This window comes from Catharus ustulatus, chromosome 17 (assembly GCF_009819885.2).
Source record: "Catharus ustulatus isolate bCatUst1 chromosome 17, bCatUst1.pri.v2, whole genome shotgun sequence".
Classification (NCBI taxonomy): Eukaryota; Metazoa; Chordata; class Aves; order Passeriformes; family Turdidae; genus Catharus; species Catharus ustulatus.
In genome coordinates, this window is record NC_046237.1 from 5,177,277 (window position 1) to 5,199,416 (window position 22,140).

A 22,140-nucleotide genomic window follows, 5' to 3' on the forward strand; every position below is an offset into this window, starting at 1 on the left:
GTCTGGAGAAGACTGAGAGGGAAACTTCTCAGTCTATACAAATATCTCCAAGTGGTGCCAGAAAACGTTGCCAGCAACCAGACGAGAAATGGCCATTAAGTAAGAAAACACAACAAATCCCACCTGAACCTCAGGAATAATTTTCCATTAAGTATAGCAGAGCACTGGAACAGCTGTCCAGGGATATCACGGAGTCTCCATCTCTAGAAACATTTCAAACCCACCTGGACACGTTCCTGTGTCACCTGCTCCAGGTGACCTGCCTTAGCACAGGTTAAAATGGGAAAATCTCCAGAGGGCCCTTCCAACACCACCCACTTTGTTATTCCACAATGAGACATTTGGTTACAAACCGTGTACCAAAACAGATTTTATTTCACAGCATCTTAATTTCACAGAAAATAAACAAACAAACCAAAACAGGCCACAACTCAGACTCTTAAATAATGGAATATGACAAAACTACAAGAGTTTTTGTTTACAGGAAAATGTACAAGCTCTTCTCAAGAGAGTTCTTGCTGAGCCACCCCAGCAGCACCTTCACAAAGCACCAGCCCCCCTCGGTGTAAAGCTGTTTCTCTTCAGAGCAAGAGGAGTTTGGCTGTGCAAACATAAACCAGCAGGTCTGGCTCTTCCTTTGGGTCCCTGTTTGTGAACAGACAAGGTACTGATAGTCCTTTGCCACATGGTGGCAGCTTTTAGGTGAAAAGAGAGAGATTCCCACCCAGGACTGCGAGCTGCGCTCTGGAAACGGCAAAACAAGCACAGGGAGGTGGGGGTGGGTCCCTGCAGCAGGGCTGGTCCTGCACACACACACCAGCACCGAGCACAAGCCCAGGCTCTGGGCAGCATCACCCCCAGGCCAGGCTCTGCCACACAAGGCTGGCTCAGCCCTCGTGCCCTGTGTCATGCTTGGCCCCTGCTCCCTGCAGCTTCCCAAGTGCATGCCCAAGCCAAGTTCTACAATAACTATTAGACAACATTCAGCTTTCTGTAATTTAATGCTCCTTTGTCCCAGTTTATTCTCCTGGAAGAAAACAAAAGCTTGCCGGGTTTATGACGTAAACTCAGAGATTCTGGGAGTGTAATTACAGCCCAAATGGCCACTTGAACTAGACAAACTTCCACTGAATAGAGACTGCAAAGTGTTGCAAACCAAAGTGCATTTTGTTCCCTTAGATGGTGATAAAGGAAAGTTAATGTTGTTACAGAAAACTCTTTATACACTAAATAAAGAAGTTCCCAGAGAAAGATTCAGATTTCATTCATACTAATCAAGCTGTTCTGGGAGAAATTTCTTTGTTGTACCTCTGTTCACTCCACGATGCCTTGGGAAGTGGTGGACCACCTCAGCTGTCTGCACCACTGTTTGTTCATTTGGAGGCTCATTACACACTAGATGTTTAGTACATCACTATTTCGGCATGCAAGGACAGTTATATTCAGTAGAAAGTTTAACTAGTAGGCATTTTTATAAACCTTTGGAAGATAACTGGCAAGCTTATTGTCTAAGCTATTAGCTACCATCTCACTTCTGGAGACTGGAAAGTCCTTCTGTGTTAGAGAAATCACAAGCATATTAAATTTTACACAAGTAATTTGAAGCTACATACAGCTGAACACAGTTACAAAAGGTTTGATAGTCACTGTAATTATTATATATGAAAAATACACTTTGAGCCCCACTCAGAGAGGAAGGGGCTCCAATAAAGTTTGCTGCAATTCTAATGAAGCCAAATTAGCTTCAGACAAAACACAGCTGAAGAGCAAAGATTCAGCTTTGGTTTTGGCTACAACCAGTATTTAATACAAGGAACAGGAATTTACATTACTTTACACATTGGATAGCAAGTCCCTGACCTCAGCATGAGGTCTGGTAGTTTATGAGCCAAACTTAAATTACAACTTTCTCAGTTGGAATAACCAAGTATCACTTTTGTTCCTTGCAAACAGACCCAGTAACTTGTATCGTAATATTGCTTCAGAAAATAAACCCAAGAGCCAATAGCACAGAAGGTTCCATGTATAATCAAGAATTCATTCCCAACCTGAATACTGTAAAAATAAAGGAAGGAACAGCCAATGGGCAGAGAAGTTATTTGAGCTCTGTGTATGCACTGGAGAGCTGCTGGGCACCAGCCAGTAGTGGCTGCTCACATGTGCAAGAAATGCCAGTTTTATGAGGACCATCACAGTGATGCAATGCTTGGAAGAACAGAGAGTAAAAAAAGTAGCATTTTAAATACTGAGCATGCTTTGTTTCATTGGCTTCAGTAGGCAGCAGTAACTCCACTCCACTGGCTTCATATTTGCTCAGATAAGACCATCTATAATACAGTCATCCTAAAAAAGGTGCTTATTTCAGGTTACAGAACAGTGAAACAAATAAAACCCCTAAATGAAATATTTGACAGTAAATTGCTCTTAGTCAAGTGCTCATCTTCCACTCAAGAGTGAATTAGGATGGCAATCACTTCTCAGCTACCTCACTCAACATGTGGTACTTCATGGTTTTCAAACCACTTTTGCTTCTGAAATAAAATGTATATTTTGAAGTTATTTATAGTAAATAAACCAAAATGGAGTAATTTCAATCTCACTACTTACAGATCATAGAATAGATGCCCTGTATATTATTAGTGCAGATACACTGGAATTGTTTTCCTTGTATGCAAGGCCAATGCAGGTAAAGAATAAATGGCTATACAAATTCAGGATTCCCCACTAAATAAAAGAACTAACTTAAAAAGCACTGGTACCAGACCAGCCAGTTTTAGGCACATCTTTAAAAAAATAAAGTATGCATTTCATTAATGTAAAAATGTAAGAAGGTTCTTAGAAACATCTGAACTTTATGGTGCACTGGAATGGAAGTGATGTTCCTTCAGTTTCAAGGAATACAATAAATGCTTAAAACAAAACAAAAGAAAAAAAAACAATACCATAGTATTCTTCATAGGGAAGAACAGTTTTAGTAAAACCAAGAAGATAAATAAGGAATAACAAGCAGCCATGACAGCTGACTGGTAAATATTTGTGCTTTAAATGTCCAAAAGAAAACAAAAGTTCAGTAACTCTTCTCGTACCATCCCCCAGATTTGGCATCTGTGTCCATGGACCTCGACAGTTCCCAACACCTGCAGCCTTCCCAACGAGCTGGAGCTGGCTCCTCCAGCAGCAGCATCCTGGGATGGGATCCCAGCACGGCTGGATGCCGCCTGGGACAGAGCTTTGGTTAAGACTGTTGTGTGAGCCGTCTGTAATGAGGTAAAACTTGGTTCTCAGGGAGATACAGAGCCAGTTCCAAAGCTACGAGGACGGTGAATTCGAAACCGATGAGATCCCTTCTGTTGAATCTGAATCTCTCCTCTAGTTTCTATGACAGTGGGAACAAAATAAAACAAAGGAGGGGAGAAAGAATCAGTTAATCCAGGTGACTTCAAGGCATTGTTAGATTAAGACAGTGATGCATGGTCTGAGCTGTAGCTTCAGAATCAAAACCAGCTTATCAGCTCAGCTGTGACACCCACACAACAGTTACTGCTTCTCTGGCAAACACATGCAGGTGCAAAAATAACTTTACTGTAGGATCAGTAAGACACTAGCCTGTACCAGGCAGATAGTTTTAATGAATTAAAAAAAAAATAAAGCAAGGAAGAGCCCTAATGAGACATAAAACTGGCTGAAAGAGCTGGTCTTCCATGCAAGCACATGCCACTGAAAAGCTTGCATTGAATTCTTTGCCTATGAGCTAGGGAGGAGGTTCTGACAACAGCTGGAACAAGGCTCACAGCACTTACATCTATTAGGTGTTTAACTTCGTGTTTCCTGAGGTCACTGCTGATCTTGGCTGCGAGCAGAACACAAGCACCAGCACACAGTTTGCGGTTCTGTTTGTTGAGTTTGCCTTGGAGGACGAGCTTCTCAAAGTAAACATAAGCCATGGAGACAGTCACAGGCTCCAGACTGCATTCCTCACTCAGGTTTCTCATCTCTCTCTTTAAACTGGGAATAGGAGAAAAGACACCCCCCACCCAGACATGACAGATTTTATTAAATGCTGTAGAAATACGGCAGCACAGCAACTCAGAGGAGCATATGGGCAAGACTCTTATTTGGAAAATCATGATAAGTATTATCCTAGAGTGGAAAAGCCCAGCTGGCAGCAAGCTGGTGCTGATGCACAAACTGATTTTACCTGGCTGACAACATCCACTGTGGTAGAAATTCCTCATCTGCCCATAAACACCAGAGCTCAGCTGCCTCACTGACACACAGGCTATTGCTGTAGGATTCCTTCTGGCTCCCAAACTAGTTTGTGATTCATATCATAAGAGTGAACCACTCTGACCTACAGAAAACCACATCAGAGCCCTGCAGTTGACAGCAGCTGCTGTGTAGACCTGTCTAGTACACATCTTGTGTAAGAGCCAGGTGTGAGGGGAAGGCACTTCCCACACAGTCAGCCCTTCAGCCCAGCATTCAGCAGGCTTGGAGGTGGATGGCTCCTCTCAGGGCTGCCATCCACACTGTACCTGCGTGATCTCTGCACAAACCCACTGCTCTGAGCTGCTGCAAAGAGGAGCATGCAGGACTCAGGCAGAACAGACTGCTCAAGCAAACCTTCCCCTGGAGCTGAGCTACACACGGTCCTGGTGACTCAGCAGAATTGTGTTTAAGCTGGCTATTTCAACAGACTCTGATTGCATTAATCTCCCTGTAATACCAGCAAGATTACAGCTCTCTGAAGGTGCAACAGTGCATCTTGGTGAGGAGTGACCAGATGTATTCTCAAGGATGAGAAATTCTGTGTGCCCTCCACAAAAAACTTTTCTTTACCGGGTATCCTCAGATCTAACACTCTTTATCCTACAATCTTGTAAGAGCCTGTGGTCATCAGTGAGTCTGGTAATTGAAAGGCAAAAATAGCCAGAGGGCCCAGAAAGCCAATCCAGTTGGAGTGGGATTGCACTGCAGCCAAGCAATCAGGTTACAAGTGTTTGTTTCAAAGCTAATGCTACTCCACTGTTAATTGGCTCCTAGTGTTAGTACACCGCAGTTGGTGAAACAAAACCCTTTAGGTGGAACTTTGAAAACCAACTGTTACCCTTTCTCAGCATCCTAAACATTCCAGTTCAGGGCTGTCATCCTACAGTCAGCTCAACTGACAACAGGAGATTAGTGTTTAATCATATATGCTATTAATAGATTTAGTATTTGCTCCACACAAGTGCAGCCTCAGTGTGGATAATGTAATGTTCTTGCTATTCAAGGCTTATTTCTTACCTCCTAATTTTGCTCAGTGTCAACTTGATATGAGGAAACTTCTCTCTAAAGGTTTCATTCATATCCTTTTTAAGGTCTGAGGGTTTCACATACTCTATGACTGTAGTCTGAAATGCAAGAAGCAAAATTTATCACTTGTCTTGTGAACAGCACTGAGAGCCAAACAATTCTTCCAAAAACACTAATGCAAATTTGAGTTTTATTATTCACAATTTAACATTTCTGAAATGTCCCGAAGTTGAATCCCAACTACAGACAAAGTCTTAAAAAAATAGTAAGCAAATGGTTACAAGAAGTAAATGATAAATGAAGACAGGTGTCAGGTTTGCCCTTGACAAGCTCACTGTACAAACTCAACTGTTTGTATTTTTCCTGATCAATTATCCACTTTTTCCTCCTAGAGGAATTTTTCTTTCTCAAAAAATCTCTTTATAGGAGGATCTGTCAGGGAGTCTCTCCTCTGTTCAGGCATGCCAGTCACTCACCATGTAAGAGGCAAAGATGAGAACACGTTTATGTTTTCCACAGGGCCACTGAGGATCATCCAGGAGATCTGGATCATACTCTGCAGCTTCTCCAGCTTCACTTCCTGAGGGAATGAGAAAAGCACATTGGGTCACCAGATAAAGAGTTGTAAATTCCCTGTTTCCTCCTTAAAAAGGTTTTCAAATAACAAACGTTAGGTGTTGGCAGATCTCACAGTTCAGAACATTGCAGCTACAGGCACAGGTTTGGATTTCATAAATGCACCAGTCACAAAATAGAACGATTAAATAAACCACACAAACTCTTCCTCCACCACAGACCCCATGCCTGACACACTATTTTAGATTTATGGCAAAGTGAGTTTGCATCTACAAATATATCCAGAAAAAAACTGCCCAAGACCGAATTCTTTTGCCTGCAGTCTAACAAAGAGCAGAGCTGTCAGCTTTGCTCTTTTACACAAGAGAAGGGATTCTTGGCACAAACTCTGGCTTATGCATTGTTACTGTGCTAGAAAGCAGGGAGAACCACCTGGATCCACGTAACACCAGATGTTTCTTGGTGAGTAATATAAAACTTTACATCCCCAAGGAAAAGCTTTGTGCCTCTTGAAAGGCATAAACAGAACTAGGCCAGATATATGGAGGATGTAAGGAGTTTGTGGAAGCCTCAGTCCTAAGGCAGCACCTCCATCCCAATAACACACTGACCACTTGTGGGGGTCTCAGACAAATCTCTGCCTTTTCTGCTGTGTGCATGAGTGATGGCAGAGCTGGTTGCTGTCCTTACCAATGTCTGTCCCTGCTGGTATCGTTTTTGCTGTCACAGGTTTGTATCTTGATCCAGGAAGACTCCGGGGAGCACTGGCTCGGCAGGGGGGAACAGCACCGTAGGCGTCGGCTTTGCGAACAACCAGAGCATTGGTCGGGTACAGGAATTTTGCATAGGACACAACCTGAAAGAAGAGAAAGTTGTAGTGGTTGTGGGGGGAAATTTTTACTGAAAAGCTTATTTCCTGACATCTAAGATTTTCCACATCAGAGTCCCCCAAAGTCTGGATTTAGGAGTAGGGATCTTGGAATTGTGAGACAGGAGGAAGGGAAAAGTTGGGTGAGGCGTGCCTTGTCTCCACAGCTTTAAAATGAAGTGCTGCAGAAGGTTTGGTGGGATGGCAAAGAAAAGGCAACAATCACGAGTAAAATTCTGGCATTATAAATTTAACTAAAGCAGTATGAATTCCATCCATATTTCTATCAAAACTTCACTCACACATTGCCTGAGATAGCAAAGTCAACTCAATTTTCCAGAAACAGAGACAGAAGTGATCACAAGCTGCAACAGCCTCCTCAGAAGAAGCATTATCACAAACCACAATTTCAAACTACAGGTCTAAAACTTCCACTCTAAAAGCCACAGCTCTCACATAATGGATAGCAAAGCACTGCATAAATTGATTTGTCCCAGCATGAACAGTTCCAGGGTGAAAAAATAAATGTCCTTACCTTGCCATCAGCACCCAGCTCTACTCCTTCCAGTCCAAGCACCATCTCAGTAGATACTGAAACTCCCCCAGAAGGATGTCGCTGTTTCTGTCCTTCCATTTTCAGATCACTAAATGCAGTTAAGAAAGAGCACTGTGACAAAATGCAAGCCCAGCTTCTCATGTTAAACACCAACCAACACCACCAAGTCAGAGTTCTGTGTGGAAACAAGCCAAGCCCTCAATGCCACCTCCAGGAGAGCATTAGTTTTTAACTGTTCTTTTCAAAATGTAGAAATGTTCATTAACCAAAAAATCAGATTTCATTTCATTTTAACACAAATTTACCAATTTACCTATTGAAAGCAAACTGTTTTTAATATAATCTTTCTGCACAAGACCACACCATTCCCAACCCTCTAATGCTCAAACACATAACAGCAAACATGATTTACATTACTTGTTTTCCAGGATTAGAAACCTGCCTTTCAAGTGCAAATTTGCAACCTCTGTGCACACAAGCTCAAGTTAAGAATGAAGCTGCAGATCTGTGTCAGCGATGGCAGCACATGGATTTGTCACCAATATCCCAATACAAAAAAAACAGTTTTCACGTGAAGAACTAACTTGCAAGCAGAACAGCACAGTGCTCAGAACTGCTCTGAAATAGCTCCAGTGACCTTGCTGCCTTTCTATTATGTGGGAGAATATTTTCCCATCAACTATTTTTATGGCATGTATTTGCATACAATACAATTCCCACCACTAAGCATCCGTTTCCTTTGTCCATAAGTTACGGACAGGACAGAAGTGACAACACAATTGTTTTGCCAGAACAGAATTAGTGTTTTCTATGGTATATTTGTAGATAACAGAATTTCACAGAATGGACTTAAACTTCACAAGGGACTGAAGAAAGATGCAGGGAAATCCAGTTTGCAGGTTTTGTTTCTCATAAATGATTATACTGACCAAAATGTAGCTCAAAGCACACTAAAAGCAGTGTGAGACAGTCCAAACTGTTTCTGCTTTTCTTAGATTGCAAATAGTGACATTCATGGCTTAAAGCTGAGAAACAGAAGAGCATCTTTAACTTATTTAGGTGTAAATTCACTATAAAACCTTGAGGATTTCCACTGAAGGCAAGAGCACCCTTCCCTGAAACTCCCTGTGCTTTTTTGCTGACACCATTGTTTGTGGCTCTAAAATCAGTAGATTTCTGACCACTTTATAGAAAACTGACATAGCACTCAATCACATTATCTGTTCAAAGTTGATTTCAGAGATTTCACAGGACTGGAGTGCTTTAAAATGTGAATAAACACTGTAAGGAAAGTCTACCTTTTTTCTCTTGGAGTTTGAATGAACACTTTGACACTGTGACAGTGTCTGGTTTTACTGCTCTGACAGCAAGCTCTTGCCCTTACACATGAATGGCAGGTTAAATAGGTTCACTTGCTTTAGAACAGGAGACCAACCACACAGATTTCAGAAGATCTTTTGAAACAACAGAGCAGACATTTCACAAAGCAGTTGAAGAGACTCACCTGATCCGTAAGCCCTCCCCGTAAGGTAGGATAGAAAACGCCACACACAGTGTTCGTTTAGCACAGATTAACACTATCCTGTAAGCACATGGGGAAAGAGCAGGATATGAATTGAGATCCAGAAGTTACAAAGCATGGGATATTAACACTAGGCTCTTCTTATCTTGCTCTGCAAGTCATAGATACTGCTATGGATTTAATGTTTGCAGAAAGCAGCACAAGAGCAGAGGTTTCACACTGGCCATGCAGGTCCTTGGGGCTCTCTGTCAAACCTCAGTGTTTAGCACCTGCCATCACCTAGGAGCTCCTCATCCTTAAATCTATATCTATATTTATGTAATTTTTACATAAACCTTGTGAAAAGATGTAGAATAATACTCTACATTTAGATGAAACCTCACACTTCTATTAATAATAAACACAAATCAGCCTCCCTTTCTCTTCTGCTCAGCAACCATGAGCCGAGAATTTGGCCAAACCAAGCCATTCTCCTTAAATCCTCCTCAGCTCTGACCTCTCTGTGTGCCAGAGATAAGGAAAGTGAGAGAAATAAGAAAAGTGAGGGAAGTAAGAAAAGTGAGGGAGGTAAGAAAAGAGAATGATTTAACCTCAGAGTAGGATGGCAGAGTCATGAGTGTATTGCTGCAAATGCAGCAGATGTGAGCACCTGCCACCTTTGATAGAAGTCTGGATAAAACTAACAAGGCCCCTGGGGCATCTTCTAATTTTCCCTGATATTAAATGTCTTACTGTGTGGAACTGGAAGCTGCTTCCTATTGCACCCAAGTACAGGGGGAACCTCGATCTCCACACGTTACCTGCTGTTCTTGGTGTCATACTGCCTCATGTTCTTGATGAAGTGCATCTTCTTCAAACTTTTGTGTCTTGGAGACCCAGATATATGCTTGGTTCTGCAACGATAAAAAGCAAAACAAACAAACAAAGCCAAATCTGTTAAGTGTTCTGAGAAAAATTCATGCCAGTTGTATGATCAGATGGCAGCACTAGCATGCAGGACCTCAGATATTGGCGTGGAAGAGGGTGGAGGGAGGAGAGGACTGCATGCAACGAGCTGAGGTTAATGCTGCTTTTGAAAACAAGTACCTTCGTACACTGGCATATTCCACTATGTCTTCTAAAAAGTCTAGAGAGCAGCGCTGGGAGATAAAACGCCTTCTGCAAAATGTACAACACCACGAAGGGTGAACAGTATTAGTTCATGGCCTCTGAGTTTGTGAACTGCAACAGATCTATGAGCTCTTAGGACGCATGGCAGGCTTGCTGGAGTTTTGTTTTGTTGCAAGAGTGCTTAACTAAGAGTTTAGAATTCCTTAAAAGGCCAAGAACTTGTCTCCCCCTCCAGGACCCTTGAGTACATATTTATACCAACTTCATCAACAAGACCATTCATTATCTGCCACACAGAGGAATGCCTACCTATAAGTTAAATACCTAAAAAGCTCCTAAATATTCATTTAGAAAAAAATAAAAAAAAAATCTGACAAGAATGTCAGAAAAAGATCCCCTCACCAAGGCAAGGGAATAAATAATTTTATATCAGTTTCAGTTCAGATACAGGTATATCTGTATGATGACCAGATCTGGGTGCATTCTCCATTCAGAACAGCTGTCTCCAGCTGTAGGAGTCTGTAGACTAAGAGTCTGCAACTGCAGCTCAATAAAACTGACAGATCTCTCTGAGAAACAATAGAGAGGGTTATTAGAGGAAGCAAAAAGTACTTGGCACCCATGTGAAGTCCCAGAATGGAAGATGCAAGAATAATAGTAGGGCTCATGTGAGTTAGTGTAACAGTAATAGGATATTACGTTCAAGCAAAAAAAAAAAAAAGGACTTTGCTGAAGTAAGATGCATTTCTATTGTCCAAGTCAAGTCTTTGCTGGTAGAGATTTACAAACAAATTATGCAACTCTGACTGCAATTTCCATAGGACCAATGCACTCCACCAGCAAAATGCTGACACTGCAACTATCAGAGTGCCTATTTTCTGCCTTTGTTTAAGCATGCATTGTGCTATACTTTTAGCACAAGCCATGTGTGTTCAAGTCCAAGGTTTTCTTCCCAAGTGACACAGGAACTCAGCTGGGCAATGCTGCCATGGAAGCCAATGTAGAAGCAGCACACAAGGCAAAATTGCAGGACTCTGATTTGACAAGACCAGCTTCTGGAATAAAAAATAAAAATCAAGCCTCAAGCTGCAGCAGAGCAGACTCTGAGCTGCACTGTTCAGGCACTCTTAAAAGGAAGTAAAGCTCAGAACTCAAACAGGTAGGAGGATGAAAAATTAGTGTCCCTTTCTGCAAACACAAGGGAGGCAAACCCTCCCACAGGACTAACACCTTCAGTATTGCTAGAGACTGCCTCCTACAAATCCACAGCCATTAAGGTGCAAGTGGAGAACATTCCTGGCACAGTTTCAACACCCTCCACCAGCACTTCACTTTTAAAATTATTACTGGTTTGCTGCTTTTCAGCAAGAATGGCACAGGAACGTTTAACACTTTCACATTTCTATGGTTCTCCAGTCTAATCTGGCATTTAAAATTCAATAAAAAACCCTTCATGAAATGAGGAAGTAACTGCAAACCTCCTGGCTCTAATGCAGTTGGTAACATGCACAGTTCTTCCTCTCCTCCCAGGGGAGACCTGGCTGGCTGGAGACAGAAAGACGCCGTGTACGGCAAGCAGAGGAAAAACACAGCTAATGCCAGTGGCACTGGTACAAAAAATATACACAGTTCTGTAAAATGATGCTTGGTGTGAGAAACAGGATGGATTGGGAGAGCCATGGCTGGATCCTCACTCCTAACTCCACGGTGGAGACTCACCCAGGGTGTCACACCTGGATATCCCCCTTGTTTTCTCAGTAACAGGGACAAGAGTGACAAACACCTGAACCAAGGGCAGATCTGGAAGTAAAACCCTGCTGCAGTGAAAGCAAGATCCCACCCCTTGACTCAGAACCACAATGACTCATCCCCACTCTGCCAACAGGAAACTTCGTTTTTAGCTACACTTGTAAATAATTTCTGCCCTCAGCAGAGCTGTCACCTTGGAGGAATCCCTGACCCTGAGCCAGACACTCTCCCTCAAATCTCAAAACAGGGTGTATGTAAAGAATTCTCACTAACCCAGAGTACCTCAAACAGTTTGCAATCCAACACTTCACAGCAACACAGCACCCTCAGTGTGCTCTAAGTCACTAGGGCAGTTCTTGGAGAATGCAGCAAAATTTGACACTTTTTGAGTAGTCTGCACTTATATATATGCACACACAAACATATTTGCTTTATTTGAGTGCTCTTCTCATGCAGCCAGCTCACACTTGCACAACAGGCTGCACTGGGTCGCTCCAGTGACTGCTAAATGATGACAAAAAATGTCAAGTCACCTATCCTGTGCTAAGCAGCTTCACCTAGGATATCACTTCTTGCTATGGTCCCTGGAATTTGAAGGATTTTAAGTGGTTTACACAGTGTTTATTGCTGAAAACAACCTAAATACTAAGGATACCAACATCTCTACATATGCTGAGTTATTTTATGCCTTACCCATGTGACCTGGCAATTAGAAATTGAAATACCCAACATTAAAATGTTCATGGGCTCCATGGAGCAGGCTGTAATTGCAACACAAAGTTCACACATGCCTGTTTGCCAGCACCAGCCATTGCTCTAACAAGCCATAGAGGGTTTGGGTGCCTGCATGTCCCTGACCAGGAGCTCATTTTTGGGCACTTCCCAGCCTTTTATTTCAGGAGCTATTCAGGACACTCCTAGAGCATTAAAACAGCAACTGTGTTTACAGAGCCAGAACCTCCAGAGGACCCATCAAGAGCAAAAACACACAGAGCACATGCCCAGAGATAAGGGGCTATCAAGTAGAGGAATTCTGGATTACGCCTTGGCTCTTATCTCCATGTGCACACACAGGCTCACACAATCCAACACTGCTGCCAAATCCCTGACGAGCTAAACGTGCACTTTAAAAAAGCCCACAAAAACCCAACTAATGTGTTCAGAGAAAAACCCAACAATCTTCAGAGCTACATTTTGACCCCTGCCCTGGGAAGTGGTAGCCAGCCCAAACCATTTATTCTTTCTGATGGATCTCCCCTTGAGGAAACCCAATGTCTGAGTGTTCCAGTTTCAGAGCTGTCCTGTTCTGGAGCTGCCAGGGTCCCACTGACACTCTCTGCAGAGGCTGGGCACTGGATAAGCAGCAGTGGGATCCCCAGCCCTGAGGTTGGCACAGCTCTTAAGTGTTGCCAGCAGGACAGGACACAGCTAAGAGCAGTCTATGTATAGCAATGGTAATCCCTACATGTCCTGTTTTATGAATGGAAAGAAGGAAGCTTGTTAAGTCACCGCTCCAGATTAGAGAACACTGACCTTTGTGCTGGCTTGCCAAGAGTTTCCTCCCTCTTCCCACCTGCACTGGGCTACCTGCAGACACCCAGGAGGACAAAGGTTAAGCTTTGGGATGTTCCTGTAGCTGGAAGTGTGCAAGCTGACCATTCTTTAGCAGGTACTGAATGCAAAGATGCTGACCCAGATGTGGCTTCAGGCACAGACAAGGCTCATCCACTCCTGCTCCTGAGCCACCAACAGTGCTCTAAGGCACTCCCTTGGGCACCCATGACCCCCCTCTGCAGATTCTGCAACAAACAGCCCTCACAAATCTCATTTTAACCCCTTAAAGTGGGCCTTAACTCCCAATACTGGGCCTGACAGTGGCCACTGGTCTTAAGCCTGTGTGCAGCTGCCACGTGGCCGCTTTGAAGCTTCTCTCCATTTTACCCTTCTGGCTCCTGCATTTCTGCCACAGCAGGTGAGCAGACCAGCTGGAAGTTTCTAAAATCTCACAGTGGTTCTTCCCCATCCTGATTAACCCCCATCCCTCAGGGCTGCACTCTGAGCCCACCAGCAGCCAGAGTTCAACCAGCACAGCACCCCAAGTTTATCTGATGCTGTGATCTCTTGTTCCCATCACCTCCAGATCACCAAGCCCTGCAACAGGAGTTTCAGAGATGCTGCCAAAGCTGGACACGGTCCAAGCCCCCCTCCAAAGGGTCCAGCAGTGCAGATTTGTTTCCACTGGAGCTGAATCCATAACCCAGCTGATGCTGCATGCACACACAGGCACACACCCCAGGCACTGGGCTAAAATTAGCAGCAGGCCAATATCCTCTGTTGCTCTTTAGCCATCCATACTGCTAATAGATGAGTGGAATGGGGGAGGTCAAGGATTTTTAATTACTGTGTAAAATTAGGGCCTAATAGAATTTGGTTTCCTGTTTCTCACTTGAGTTTTATTTTAATATGATATCCCTTTGTGATGTCCTTTACAGGCCTCAGTATGATACCATCTGTCAAGAGGCTGAGTTATATTAATATAACAAGGACAAAAAATCACTTATTGGTTTTTGGAAGCACTAGCTTAGAAACCAACTGTCAAAGGTAATTTGCACAAGAAATCCAGATCCCAAATCCTGTTTACAACAGGAAGATATACCTGTCAGCTTTATTTTTCCAAGACATATTTTAAAGACTAAGCTGCATTGTTTTTATTCCTTACGGGCAAGGCAACAAACAGATATGAATTGTGCTTGGGCTTCACTAGGTAAAATACAGGCATTAGAGGGATTAAGAAAGCTACTGCTCATATTTAAGCTTACTTTTCAGCAGCTGCCATTTCTTCTGCAGCCCAGGAGACATTCAGTGAGTTGAGGCTTGCATCCCAGAGTGTGTGAGTGGGAGCATCCCTGTTCTGCCATCAGTGCCCTGTGCCTCACCACCCTCGGCGCTCACACTAATGAGTTTCCTGCTCAGAAGCAGATTGAGCACAGCTCACTGGGAGCAACAAGTTCTCAGTAATTAAAGCCAAAAGAAGCTTGAGACTGCATTTACACTGAATCACATCAAAACCATGTCTTCGGTAAAACAAATGACTTCACAGAGGATCTGTGCCATCAAGTGCCCAGCGCCGAGCAGGCCATTTTCATGGCTGGATGATTTCAGCTCAGATGTTCCTTGAGAGGCAGTGACAGAGAAGAAAGACACTTTGCATTACCAACAGCAGGTGTACAGCTCAGTGCTCCTTCTCCACAGAGTCAATAAGTGACTTGCTGTTTTATGGCAGCACAGATATGCATTTGGATTGCAGGCCACCATCCCAGGAGCTCTTTCTGACATTTAAGTACCAGCCTGCCAGAGAATAAACACAAGTCTCACAGCATTTATTCATCCAGTAATGTTCATTTTAAAGGGTAAGCTGAAATCAGCCACATGAGTATGAAAAGGCTACAGAGCAGACCCCTCTGTGAGAGCCCAGGATGAAGGAGGAGACCTAATTCCTTCACCTTTGTGCTCCTACTCAGGGCTTGTTTGCAAAATTGAAAGGCACCAGGGGCTTTCCTGCTGCTCCCAAACAGCCAGGAGAAAATCCTGCACTCCTCCAGCACCAGTAAAGCCACATGCAAGGGAAGAATGTGTCACACAGCCTGTGGAACAGATGAGAATGAACAGAAATGAAGTATAATTTGAATGAAGGTGGAGGCTGAGTAAGTGGGAAGCTCACTAAGCCTGGAGAGTTTTAAATACTAACAAGGAAAGAAATTAGATAATCTTCACAGCAGCTGCTACTTCATTGCTGATTCACAACCACATATGATTAAGACCTAATAGAGAATGAGCTTTATATTCATTGAGTTTCATAAATCACATTGTTTTGGTGCTCAGAGTGTTTAGACAATGCAAGGAGAAAATAATGCCTTCCAGTAAGAATTGTGAAAGCTCAGCTGTTGCAACAGAGCCACCAAACCAGATGTAAGGTTTGCTGTGCCCACGGCCCTCTCCTAAAGCTCACTCCTAAAATCCCTGCTGCTTCTCACAAAGCAGACTGGATGTGCTGGCCAGAACACCACCAGCATTTCTCCAAATTTCTCCCAGTTTCTGGAGGTGTTTGCAGCTCACCAACCTGATTGCTGCCTGTCCTTTGTGCTCTGCTTATTCAGCATTGAACTGCTGACCAAAACAAGCACGTGAAATGCAAAGTGTGTCCTTGATGACACTGTGGGCATTATGCTAGAAATACTCATGCACTTCACTGAGAGATGATGCTGTCATTTCATCATGTGCCTTGCTAAATAAAAGTCTTCAGCACAATAAACTCCCAAGCTAAAAAATAAAGGAGAAAAAGAAGAAAGAGAGAAGCTCTTAACTGGGAGGGAGGGAATTAAAACTGGTGACTGGAGGAAACCAAATCAAAGCAGGTTTAGAGAGGTCCCACAGTGTTTTTGCGGGCACCTGGTTTTTCCCATTGCACCAGTCATCCTCTTCAATGCACAGTCAAGAGGTTGTAGCTTCACCAGGGCAAAATTTTATGCCTAAACTACAGTAACCACAACAGAACAAATGCAAATCTGTCCTTGCTGTTGACCAACAGCAGTTCAGCCCATGCCATGGGGACTCCAAAATGAACGAGCTACCCAGCTCTGAGGCAGGTCTGCAGCTTGGGAACCACCACCTGAGCAAGAGCTGGCACAAGAGGAGCATTCCCTGGAGAGCTCCCAGGATCACAGCCTCAGCAAGCTCTGAGTTTTAAGGGCTTGGTATGCCTTGTGAAATAGAGGGCCAGCTGAAGGTTCTCCCTTTAACACCTTTCCAGGGAATAGGTAAATTCCTGTTACAGCAGGTTAAATACACAACAGCTGCAAACCAAAGGTCAGGAGTCTGGAGCTCTGTCTGAAGAGCTGGGCTGACTGAGTGGCTTTAGCTGAGCACCCTCCATCTGCAGTCACCTGCTCTATCAGCAATACCTTGTGCTCATTAAAGAGCCCAGATCTCATTGTGCATGTTTGAAACTCCAACTACAGAGCCAGACACCTTCAGAACAACCTTCAAAAGAAGGCTCAAAAATATCTTGGAGCTCGCTCAGCCTGACAGCCTCACAGCTTTAACTGGCTGACAGATGGAAAACAGGAGAATACAGTATTTAATATACTATATATTTAATATACTATATATAACTAAATAATTACTTTTAATATACTATACTGTAACACTCCTACAGGACTTGCTCACTAGAGGTCTGAATGGGATTCCCAAAATTAAGCTATTCTGTTTTTTATGTTTAGTTTAGTAGCGTTTTCATTCTTGGCTGATGAGTCCTTGGAGCAAGACAACATCATTCTGACCACCCTCATCACCTCCTGCAGACAGGAGCTTTGAGCTGGAATCCCAAAACCTGCAGCATCCCAAAACCTGCTGCCAGGCCTCCTGCATCATCACTGAAAAGCTGCAGAATCCATCCACAGGTAAAATCAGCTGCAAGTACAGTTAATTGTGCACAGACTGCTCCTGCCTGGAGAGCAAAGGTACTTTAAAGCCTCTGGACTGTCTAAATTGAAGAGGTCAAATAACCTTGGTGTTGGAAATTGCCTGACCCAGACCCATTCACAGGAGTGCACAGGATACAAGGCCTTGGATGTTCTGATCTCCAAGTTTCCTGCCAGGCATACAACTTACTTCTCCTGCTTCATGTACCTGGCTGGGAATGTCTCCAGGCAGCTATAAAACACTTAATATTGCACACATGTAATTCACCTGCATGTGAGAGAAATCTGCTGAAGCCACCTGGGGAGGAAACTGCAGCCTCAACATTTCAGCTGACTTTTAAATGAAGTTCAGGTTTAGAATATGCTCATTTTCAGCCTCAAGCAGCACATCCCAGTCGACTGTTCACCTCTGAAAGGTCAAAGCTTGCCATCTCTGACAGAGCTCGCTGCTTTCTGGAAAGCACCACGTGCCCAGCTTATTCCAAATTAGGTTCAAAATTTAAACTAAGACTTTTTATTTCATCCCTCTCAACAATATCTGTTTAGTAGCAGAGGGTTTTTTATAAAAATATTTATATTCCTTGAAGTGACAACAGCAGCTAAGCTGACTGTAGGATAAAACAACACATTAAGCACCATAAGTATAAAATCCTGACAAAGCATTTCTGCTGTTCCACCCACGGAACTAATCTGATCACACCTATGTCAGCAATCCAGCACCCAATTAACACTCAAAAGCAGAGTAGGTCTAAAGTGTTGCTGTTATCAACTACTGTTTAAACTCCCACTTTCAAAATGACCTAAATTTGCTGATAAATCAGAAATGACTGAGCTATCACAAACACTCAGTTCAGCTCCCTGACCACTGAACTCCAAGGACATTAAAGCATCAGTCACAAATAATTTAGTCTCTGTGTTTATTCTTACGCCCAGCAAAATACAGCAAATTATGGCAAAACCAGCTGCTTTTACATTACACTATACTGAAACCTCAGAAGCACAACAAGCATTGACATTCAGGGCTGTTGTTTCCATTTTTCATGCTTTCATAACCTGGCTATTTTCAGGGCTCTCTGCTATCAGTGTTTCCCCAGAAAGCTCTGCCAGTTTCAGATCCAGCTGCAGAAATTCATTACAAATGTGTGAATGCCGATTTGTTCCCTGTTTGCTGCCTCCCTCCACTGCTCTCTGTGAGGCTCGTTCTTTGAAAGAACAAAAGAACAGAGCAAGATGGAAAAGGAGAAGGGAAGAGGGATGGCAAGCAGATCAGGCAATTGTACAGCACTGTAAAATTACAGCATTGTAATTTAAAAACCTGTAAATAGAAGATGCTTTAAGAAAATGAAAGTGGAAGGTTCAAGTGTATAATGCTCAATGAAACTGAGCACCCAGATTTGAACAACGCCTCCTCTACTAAGTTTCCATCCTAAAGGACCTGACAGCTATGGAGGAACTGCAGGGAACATCAGGTGAGCAGATTTCTCTTTCCCTGGGCTGTACTGCAGATCCTGCCTGTTCCCAATAACCAACCCCCAACTCAAGCAGAGGTGCTGTCACGCCCTGCCCTGAGCCACGCTGGCCTGTATCATCCTCTCAATCAAGTCAAACAAGATCAAGTTTTGTAACAAAACTCTGCCCAATGATACTGTCAGTAGATAGAGATACTGATAGCAGATAGAGATCTCCATGGATCAGGGCAAGCCCCAGCAGGATGAAATCCCGGGACATGGCACAAGACTGGTCACTGAACACAGAGCTGAGTCTGGAGAGCTCGCAGCCAGTGCTTCTCACGCATCTGAGGAAAATTCAAAGCAGCTCTTGACAGTGACTCAAAAGGACTCTGAAGATAACAGCTGCCTGAAGTGGGCACCCAGGATTAAAAGGCCAGGGTGGCAGTGCAGATTCCACCTCCCCCTTCCCTCCACCAACTTCACTCGCCTGTACCTCTGCATGATGCGGGCAGTTCATGAGCTAGAATAGCAACCTGCTGCATGGCAAAACAATTCTCAGATTTCCAAGTCCCAATAAAAGAAGATCCTTTTTGCAATTGATGACTTCGGAATCTTAGTTTGCAAACAATTCACCCGACACAGAAGGGGAAGGAATAAAAGCACTGCTGTCCTGAAGGATATTCCTCCTCGATTCCCTGAATAATTTCTCAAGTATTTACAACAAGAGATGCCTCTGCTCAGTGGGGATGGAGAGATATTCTGTCACAGACCAAAGCATGAAACTGTCCAGTGAAATACACAGTGGTAAGTCCCTCACCCTGTAAACTGACATGAAATTGTCATTACAGAGGGATGGTCCATTTCACCCATTCCAGTGCCCAGTGTGACTGGGGTGAGGCACATTGGGTCTAACACATCTCCACAGGCAGCACAAAACTGTCCTTTTGTCAGAAGATGTGTGTCCATGTAAAGATGTGGATCTTCTATCTGATGGTTTCAGTGGATGCTCTTTTTCTTTCAAGATGAAAACCAGATGAACTGTCGCTCCACATCACCCTCAAAAGTAGTATGCACACTGATCAATACAATATACCCTGCCAGCCAAATCTTCCAAGCAAAAAAATCATGGTTTATTTTGTCATTACTCAGACAGAAGCCTTTTGATTCCCTTGACTGCCTCTTGCATTTCTCTCTACCTTTTATTTCTGATTCATCATTCTTTTCAGCCAGATTGATTAGAATTACTGTAGTGGAACAGCTCAAACCTGATGCCAAAGAAAGAGGCAGGAAGGACATGAAATGAGAAGATCCTAGGAATATTTTCTTAGTGTCCTATTGACTTGGTAGGGGAAGGATCATCGCTCCAGAACTCCGTGTGCACAGGCACAGCGAAAGCCACATCCACAAAGGGAACTGTGCTTTCAAACTTTTAATGCAAAACCTGCCCTCAAGAGCCTTGCCTACAATATTAAAGCAATGAAATTAAATCACACAGCACCTCCTGTGCTGGCTTTTGTGGACCAGGAGTGCTGGGTAGGAACTGTTCCACAGCAACACCCTCACTCCAGGCTTTCCTGCTCAACAACTGCACAGTACAGGGCAGCCAGCCCGCAGTCACAGCTTCAATTTCTCCAACAAACAAGGAGGGAAAGGTCTCTTCCATGACAAGAAAAGTAATGAGTGGTAAATAACAGTTCAAAAGGAAAACAACCCAGAAGGGACAACACATGAGGATACCCCCACATTACTGACAAACACTACTTCCCTTCAAATTCCCCTGAACCCCCAAGCTGGAGATACACGGGACATGTCCACTGTGAGATGCACACTGAAAGGGGATACATTAGTGAACTCCCCAGCTTTAAAGCACTGACAACATCTGTACTTCAACTCACTAACAAAGCTCTCGAAGCCACTGTAAAGACCACGGAGACTTAAAGCCTTTGATACCGCTGCCTATCTGCAGGCTCAGAGGGCCAGCTCACTTTACAGAGCTGTTTATGCAATAAACGGCCTGAAAAGAGTTCTTTCAGAGCTCAAATCCCCAAGATCTGAGCAAGAGCCTGCCTTCCAGTCGATTAGAAAACCAACACTTTCAGCCAGACAGAAGTCTTTTGGAAATGCAATGGTAATCCTGCTCTGAAGGCCAGAGCATCCTCCCCCGAGGCTGACTCCGAGTTCCCCGTGCACAAGCATTCATTAATACACAGTTGCAGAGACAAGCAGCACAGAGCAGGAGAAGGCACGACAGCAGCGCCCTGCCTAGCAGTGACCCTGACAGCTTCATCTGGAAACAGAGAAATGCAGAAACTGGGGAAAAGCAGAAGGCAGGGTACCGCAGACCTGCAGGCAGAGCCTCAGCCAGAGATCCCCTCGGCAGATCCCCCTCATCCGCCGCCGCGCCGGCCGGAGCATCCTCCGCGTCCGCGGGCCCGAGGGGCGCTGCCCGGCCGGATCCCCGGCACCTCTGTCCGGGCCGGATCCCCGGCACCTCTGCCCGGGCCGGATCCCCGGCACCTCTGCCCGGGCCGGATCCCCGGCACCTCTGCCCGGGCCGCCGGGGCAGGTGCTCCCTCCCGGGGCCACCGCGGGGCCGGCGCCGCCTCCCACGGCCGCTGTCGCCGGGGGCGCCGCTTTCCCATGCCCCGCTCCCCCCTCCCGGAGCCGCCGGCCGGCCGAGGGCCCTGGGAAAGCGCGGCTCTTCCCAGGCCCGCGGGGGGTCCCGGCGCTTCCCACGCCCCGCGGGGTCAGCGCGGTGGGGGCGGAGGGTGTGGGCTGGCCCGGCGAGCCCCGGCCCCTCACTCACCTCTGCCGCTGCGCCTCCAGCGCGAAGCCGCCGCCCGCCGCGCTCTGCGTGGGGCTCAGCAGCCCCGGGGCGCCCGGCTTGGGCGCCGCCAGCATCCCCGGCAGGGCGGGCGGCGCCGGGGGCGGCGGGCACAGCGGGCCGCCCAGCAGCAGCTGCGGCAGGAAGATGCCCCCGCGGGCGGGGTCCGCATCCCCCTTGGCTCCGGCGGCGGCGAGCGCGGGCACGCCGGGCAGCAGCAGCGCGGGAGGCGGCTGGCATACGGGCGGCGGGGGCAGCAGGCGCGGGGGGGCTCCGGCCGGCTCCGCCGCCGCCTCCTCCCCGTCGCCCGGGCCGGCGGGCAGCGGCGGCTTCTCGGCGGGCGGGCAGGGCGGCCGCCCGTCCAGGGAGATGTTGTTGAGGAAGAAGAGGGCGGCCTGCCGCCGCCGGGAGTCGCCCCGCTTGCGCGGCGGCGGCTGCTCGCGGGGCGGGCGGGGAGGCGGGGAGCCGCACGCCGTGGCCGCAGCCATTCTCCGAATGAGCCGCGGCCGCCCGGGCGGGGCGGCTGGAGCGCAGCGCGGCCGGCGGCTCGCGCGCCCATTGGCTGCGTCGCGCTCGAATGCAAATGAGCCCGGCGGCGGCTCGCGCGCCCATTGGCTGCGTCGCGCTCGAATGCAAATGAGCCCTGCGGCGGCCCCGTGCTCATTGGCTGCCCGCGCGAGGCCCCGCCCCCGCGCCGCGGGGCCGTGCC

At 45.7% G+C, this 22,140-nt stretch overlaps 1 protein-coding gene across 1 annotated transcript; it reads right to left on the reverse strand.

Annotated features, from left to right (window-relative positions):
• Window positions 1-352: 352 nt before the first annotated feature.
• Window positions 353-21,919, reverse strand: CABLES2 (Cdk5 and Abl enzyme substrate 2). The gene is made up of 10 exons (XM_033075223.2): window positions 21,414-21,919; window positions 9,904-9,975; window positions 9,618-9,710; window positions 8,800-8,877; window positions 7,275-7,383; window positions 6,562-6,727; window positions 5,772-5,875; window positions 5,287-5,393; window positions 3,801-4,005; window positions 353-3,376 (listed from the first exon to the last, which is right to left on the reverse strand). Exons 1-10 carry the CDS (start codon window positions 21,917-21,919, stop codon window positions 3,236-3,238), a joined length of 1,581 nt encoding a protein of 526 aa, XP_032931114.1. The 3' UTR covers window positions 353-3,235.
• Window positions 21,920-22,140: the final 221 nt, after the last annotated feature.